General features: G+C 40.0%; 1 protein-coding gene across 2 annotated transcripts in view; it reads right to left on the reverse strand.

The window, feature by feature from the left end:
• SAMSN1 (SAM domain, SH3 domain and nuclear localization signals 1) overlaps window positions 1-7,099 on the reverse strand; it is a 98,464-nt gene extending 91,365 nt beyond the window's left edge. The window contains exon 1 of one of the 2 annotated variants that reach the window (XM_027790349.2): window positions 6,951-7,099. In XM_027790349.2, coding sequence (XP_027646150.2) covers window positions 6,951-6,974 — 24 coding nt within the window. In that variant the 5' untranslated portion in view covers window positions 6,975-7,099. The remainder of the gene's footprint in view (window positions 1-6,950) is intronic. The other variant, XM_055801753.1, reaches the window with a different exon arrangement.
• Between the last annotated feature and the right edge of the window lie 279 nt (window positions 7,100-7,378).

Genomic DNA, 7,378 nt, shown 5'->3' on the forward strand with positions numbered 1-7,378 from the left:
AAAGGGTGGATACAAAAGAAAACGGGGAAAAGTGTGCAATATTTATGAATATGTGAGAAAATGCAAGTGCAGAAAAGAGAGTAAGCACATGAGAAAGCAAGAGAATGAGAAAGTGAGAGCACTTGAGAAAGGGAGTGCACAAGAAAGCATGAGTGTATAGAGGAAAGGGTACACAGGAGGAAGAGAGTGAGGGTGTTAGCAAGTAAGAAAAGGAAGGAGGGGGTGACCAAGGAAGAGAGAGTGAAAGCATGCATGAGAGGTGAAAAAAAAGGAACAATGCAAGAAATAATGTGTACCTGAGAAAGCAAGCATGAAGTTGTGAGAAAGACTGAATGTTAGGTTGCAAGAAAGGATGTCAGGTTGTTAGGGTGCGAGGTTGTGAGAAAGGATATGAGGTTGCATGAAAAGGCAGTGTTATGAGAAAGGGTGTGAGGCTGCAAGAAAAATTGTGAAGATGTAAGAAAAAGAGTGTGCTCAAGGATGTGAGAGTGGGGGTGTGTGTGGGGTGTGTGCAGAGAGAGAGATATCTAAAGGGTGAGAAAGCACCTGTTCAAGAAAAGATGAGAGCTCATACGATTAAAGAGAGAGTGCTGGAAAAGAGATTGCATGAAGAGAGAGGTGACATGAAAAATTGCGTGCAAGGGCATGAGTAAGTCACAAAAAAGGGAACAAGGTTGTAAGAAATGGGGTGGGGACATGAGAAAGGGCATAAGAAAGGGAGTAAGGGTGCAAGAAAGAGTAACTGAGAAAGAGTAAGCACATGAGAGTGCATGTGAGAATGAGAGACAGTGAGAGCAACAGCAAGGAAGAACTAGATAGAGAAAGAGCAAAGGGAGGAGACAGAACTTTTAAGAAAGCATTCCGGAAGAGGGGAGAGAGACAGGGTGTGGGGAAAATACAGAGTTGGTACAAGAGAAGTGAGAGAGCACCAAGAAAAGCTCATGCAAGAATCCAACCAGAGGTATGTCAGAAAGAGCACAGGGTCACAAGAAAGGGCATGAAGTTGTGAAGACAGCAAGGGCACAAGTCATGGAACAGGTGCACCAGCATGTGAGAAGGAGTGAGCATGTGCATGAGAGAAAGGATGGTTGAAAGACAGATGGAAGAAGGCAAAGAAGGAGGGCAGAGGGAAGGTAGGGGGGAAGCGGGAGAGAAAAAGAGGAAGAGAAGGGGAAAGACAGCATGTGAATAGGAGTGCGCAGGAAGGAAAAGCATGGGAGGAGAAAAAGAAAACGTGTAATAAAGTGATGGTGTGATAGAGTGAGAACAGTCACAAGAAAGTATGCAAAGTAACAGGAAAGAGGTGTGAGAAAACACAGGCATCAGAAAGGTGCAAGAAGGGGAGGAGAAAAAGCAAATTCATGTTAAAGAATGCATAGACGGTGAAAGAGAAAGGGCAGGCATGCAAGGGAGATAGATAAAGCACATGTGAGAAAGAGCGGGTGTGAAGGTGCAAGAGACAGTGGGCAGGAGAAAGGGCATGGGTGCACAAAGGCATGAGCGCATGAGAGCAAGCATGTGCAACAAAGTATGCGAGAAAGAGCTAAAGCATGAGAAAGGCAAATTGTGTGTGAGAAAGGGAGAGGAAGAGTGAGTGATAGAGTGCAAGAGAAAGACTGAGAAGGGTCATAAGAAACAGCATGTAAGAAAACATGCCAGAGAGAGTGCCACCAAAAGGGAACATGGGAATGAGAGCCTGGGCAATACAAAGAGCAAGCACAAGGGCACAAGAAAGGTGGGCTCCAGAAAAGGCAAAGGTGTGGGAAAGGGTGAGGGAACAGGAAAGAGTGCATGAGAGAGCAGGCTCAAGTAAGAGCAGGCATAAGAAAGAGTGAGTGCACATGAGAGGTGCAGAAGAGGACGGTCAAAAGTGAGTAAGGGAGTGCAAGAAAGGAAGTGTGCTCAAGAAAGCACAAAAAAGTGAGAAACAGAGCACCCAACAAAGAAAAAGCACACCTTCACTTTATGAAATAGTTTTATTTGATGACTGGTTTTATACTTTGTAGGCATATATATCGCTTGAAGGAGGGAAATATTGAAGGAAATAACTCCTTCAGGGCAACCCAAAGTATTTAAATGAAAATGAATTATTCTTGCTTCTTTTTTGTTGTTGTTGTTGTTGTTGTTGTTTTGTTAGGTTTCTTTTTATACCAAAAAAGGCAATTTCAGTAGTTTTCCATTTCACACATCAACTCTTTAGTAGTCCTGAGCACACTAAACATCACAGAGCAATATAAGAGACAGCAGAAGAAAACTAAATCCTGGAGTAGTTAGTACATTTCCTTTCTCCTACATGGGATGAGAAAGCCTTTTGAAGCCCTTTGCACCAGAAGAGAAAAGATCCTAGTTCAGATCTAGAAGGAACTAATTGTAGCTCTTTTCTTTGCATATTATTATCATGGCATGAGAGACTATATCGATCATAAGGCTGAGAGGGGAGCATTTAGTAATGCAGTCAGGTCATTCTCCAGCTCAGCATTTAAATGTGAACTCTGGTGTATGATGGGATGATAGCAATCCAGCTAAAATAAACAAGGAGTATATGAAGATTATTACATGGGAAGTACTACAAAGCTCAACCTCTTAGATCTTTTCTACTCACACTACACTTTAGATGATGGTCTTTCCACATTCAGGTAATCATTCTTTGTTAAAACACGTGGTTTTAGGTCAGATCTATTTCTAAGTAACATCACTTCCCAATAGCCATAGCAGCATTAGCATCTTTCTATTTACTCTATGGTTTCTTTAACATTTGGAAGCTTCATCTAATTAATAATTTATCTACTACACTGCTTTTATTAATACTTATTTTCTCTGCATCTTGCATGATAGAAACATTAGTTTTTAGTGCCAGAGGCTGTTTCAGTTTATAACATTAGATGTAATACATTTTACATTGTACTGTCAGCACATCTTTAAATGAGCTCTAAAAATAAAATATATAACTAGTTCAATGACTGAAAGTCACTAAGGCGATTAGACTTTCACTTGGTACTTTAAGTTTTACTAGCAAAAGTGGTGTTTAGCAAGCTACCATATGGAAGAAAAATAGGCAAATGCAAGGGATCTTATTTGGCTTAAACCCTAAGATCAGTGGTCAATTTGAATAACTAATCTGAGTGACCCCATGATTAGGAGTGCTGTGTCCTTTCCCTACTGCCCTTCTTACACAGGTCTCTGATAAACAAGATGCTGGCACTTAAGTGTCTGAAATTGTTCCTTGTCTTCATTAGTTCCATTACTAATGCCACTGCTCACTGCCAAAGAAGGTAGGACCTAGTCTTTAAGTATTTCCTTGTGTGAAGTCTTTCGTGCCCCTCACATCCTTCTTACAGAAACTTTACTGAAATTCAGTTTTTCTTTGCAACAGAAATATATGTGGTTGCATCAATCTTAGTAAATAAAGAAGAATGAACCAGAGCACTGTAATGTGATCATCTGCACTAGTGCCCCCTGCCAGAACAGTCCCTGGCCCACACTTGTCTGAAGTCAACTAACAGACATCCAAACAGCTCCTTGGCACAGTTGTTAAAACACCATCAAAACTGTACTTGACAGGCAGGTTGCATGCAGTTGCCTTGGTTTGGAGGGTTTGCTAGAACAGACTCAGGTGCTTGTGTGCCAAGGAGGCTCAATGCCTGGACATGTTCCTGGATGTGTGTGCGTTTTTAATGGGAGTCTCTGTAGAGAAATGTGTGAAAAGTCTGTTATTTGGGCTGAGTGTACAACCATGGTCAAAGATGGCCCCATCTAAGGAGACACTTCTGCTTCCAGGAGTAAATGCTACAAGACAAGCAAAAGTATACCCTGCCAGACAAGAGAATAACTCAGGACAGGATCAACTGGTAGTGTTCCAGGTGAATTGTTGCTAACCCTCAATACTGGAGAGTTGATTCAGGAAAATAATCTAAGGAAAATATTCTACCTTAACTAAAGAACTTCATGCTCAATAATATCTATTTCTCAGATTTGTGGGATGTTGCTATTTATTAGGCAGCGTATCAAAACAGATGGTTTGGCAACATAATTTCTTCCAATGCATACAGAAGCTGTGCTTGATCTGGGTACCTCTCCATATATTGTCCATAATACAAACAGTATTGTTTTTATTTAATTGTCTGACATGCTAAGCACCATAAGATGGAAAAGACACAGCAAATTCAGAGTCTAAGGTTGAAATTTTAATGTAATTTGTCTGCAAAAGAAGGGACATTTATCCTTTTGATCATTTTGTAAATGGAAAAGGGACACAAGGGTTTGAAGGCAAATCTAATTTGCCTGCAAATCCCTTGAGACCAAGGCAAAAAAATGCGTCTGATGCAAAATTAATCTCAGTTGAGAAGCCAAACCATTCTGATGTCAACTCAGGACACAAAGTGCTGCTGAGGAAACACCCCATGCTGGAGCACTCACACGAGGAGATCAAAGGGCTCTCAGGCGGCAACAGGTTGCAGGAATCTCTGTCTGCCTCCCTGGGAAAAGCAGAGTCTAGTCCAGACTCCAAAGCCCTTACAACCATCTTGCGACTCATATCTTCAGCCTCCATGTCACCACTTGCTAGACTGGCCCATAATATTGTGTCTGTCATGCCAAAAATATGCCTTTTATGGACACGTATGGAAGCAAACCCACAGAGTCAAATCTGACAGCAGAAACTGATGTTCCTTTAACGACCACAGTGTGCCACCGCTTTGGATCAGCCAGAAGTCTGGTTCTACTCTGTTTTTAAAGAGAATATCCTTGTAATTCCCTCAAGTTGTAGTTTACTTCAACTGCAATACTCCATAGGGTTGAAAACTGTTGTCTGAACTATAAAATAACATAATTTGAAAATATATGTACACACACATGTACACACAAACATACACTCATTACAGCCTGAAATCTTGTCAGTCAGTCTACGTGAGGAACATACTTCCATGAGAATACTATTTTTTGGGGCAGCTCTTTTTATTCTGTCTGCCAATAGTCTAAACTCTTCGTTGGTTTCAGGTTTAGCAGTTACTCTAGAAGTGCAGTTGATGTAAATCAGCAGCGATTTCATCAGTGACTATTCACATCTACAAAGGAACTGGCTCCTCTAGTGTCTTTAAAAGTTGTCTTTAAACCCTAATTATTTTATTGCTGTGCATTACTTCTGAATTGACTCTCTTGAAGAGAAAAATATCCTTATATTGATACTTCAACCATTTTGTTGCTAGCCTTTTCACAGTCACAGGACAACAGAGTGAAAGTACCTAGGGTACATACTTGGATCACTAGCTCATTTCCAAGCTAGACAATCTGATTACAGAAAGCAACTGCACTGTGTCACATCCATAGAGAGGGCTGCACAGGGCTCTGCATTTTATGAAATGCTTTAGTGACCTATGAATTATCTTTAGATCTTGATAACTTGTGAGGTGTTTTGCTAGGTGCTCAAAAGATTACCAAAGCCAACAGAATGGCTCCCACGGAAAGCTTGTAAAGAACATAGGTTATCTTCTTAGCAACAATCTTTAAACAGAACTAATTATTTCATTACAGAAACTATCATGGCACTAGCTTTCACTTGTCTCCACCATCCATTATTACTGCAGCCATTATCTCTCTCACAGAAACTCCAGCTGCTGCATACCTGGCTTAACAGAGAAACTGTAACTTGACCGACTGCCACCCACACAATCTACCTCATGTTTTGTTCAAATGCTGATTTCTCAACTGATACAAGGCTCAACACCTTTTTGAAAAGCAAACTACATACATGGAAAGCAAGAAGCTGCCCCGATGGAACAATGAAATACTGGTAGACCTGTTCTTTCCCAAAGAATTTCAGAAATCAGTATTTTCAAGCTGTTACCGATTGTACCAGAAAGTTATAGTTAACTTAGAAGAAATACACATGTATTGACATGAAACTACGATCAAAAGTGTTGTTGAATTCTCAGGGATTTTTTGGGGGTTTTTTTTTTGTGAGTGACCCTTGTCACAGAATCCTAAAATACCGCTGCATTTTACTCTAAGTACTCCAAAGCAGCTTTTAATCCTTGTGATCTCAAGAACACCAGTACTCTGCACTAAGATAGCATTAGCAATCAGGAACAACAGTTTACACAAAGCAGCTCCCTTATTTGAATTTGTGTCAGTGCAGTTTGAATAATGGTTTTTATTGTTCTTTCTAAACATATGGGGAAGATATACTAAACATCTGGACAAAAGATGAAAAACGGGCTGACAGATCTACTGTGCTGTGTAAATACAGCAAATACACTCATCTAATTACCGTTACTAATACTGAGCATTGGCATTGGCAGATGGTTAAGCTTTGAAAACAGAAAGAGTTTCAGTGGATTTCCTATCCTGATTTACCTGTTCATTCTGACCAGTTGCCTTGGGGCAAGGGAAGTGAGTGAGGGGGAAGGAGCGAAAGTGAAAAAAACACTGAAGAGGGTCTTAAATCAGTTCCTCTGCCTGTGAGTAAATATTGCCATACGAGTGGGCTAGCCCTGATGACTATATATTCATTCTTGGCTAAGAGAAAACTAATGCTTCAAAGTTTTAGCAGTTCTCTTACACTACTTAAGGAAAACAGATACTATTATCTCAAAAAAATGAGCTTAAAGCAATTTATAGCATACATATATTTAGTAATTATAACATATACATGAGTCATTTTACTGTGCTCGGGTCAAATGCCTCATGTTTAAATCTGCATGTTTTTGTAATAGTCACAGATAGTACACAGTATATGCTTTTTGCTTAATCTTATTTTCACTGAATCATATTTTGCCATGTACAATTTCTCATACATAAACTCTTTTGTCTATGCTAGAAAGACTCACTGTTGCTACACAACCTTGCACAGTTTGAGATATAACACCTTGATTTTTTTTCATCCAAACACACCCACCAGTTCAGTTTATCAACTCAGCAACCCACTAAATAAAAACATGTGTGTGTACACTTACCAGAGAAAAACAGAATAGATTCATGTTGGTATTGTGATCCCCTCCAGCACCCCAAAATTCTGCTCCACAAACTCCTGCCGCACAATGCAGCTCCTCCTTGCTCTCCCAGCTGTTTGTACATTTCTCCCTGGAGATTACCGCAAGATAAAATCCCTGCAATAATCCATTGGATTCAAAGCCCATTATCAAATGAGACAGGCTTCCCCAGGACAGTACAAACTGTTTTCTGAATTAAAGAGCAATGTTTACAAACAAAACAAAAACATGGTCTGAATGATTATGATGGACTCAGGAAATGCTCTCTTACAGGCTGTTTTTTCTATTTCGTTTATTAACTAATAGAAATAATTAATTTTTTTTCTACCTAAAGCCACAGGAACATATAGCTAACTCCAAGGCAAATATTCTCAGTTTACTCAGGTTATCAA

This window comes from Falco peregrinus, chromosome 4, assembly GCF_023634155.1.
Source record: "Falco peregrinus isolate bFalPer1 chromosome 4, bFalPer1.pri, whole genome shotgun sequence".
Taxonomy (NCBI): Eukaryota; Metazoa; Chordata; class Aves; order Falconiformes; family Falconidae; genus Falco; species Falco peregrinus.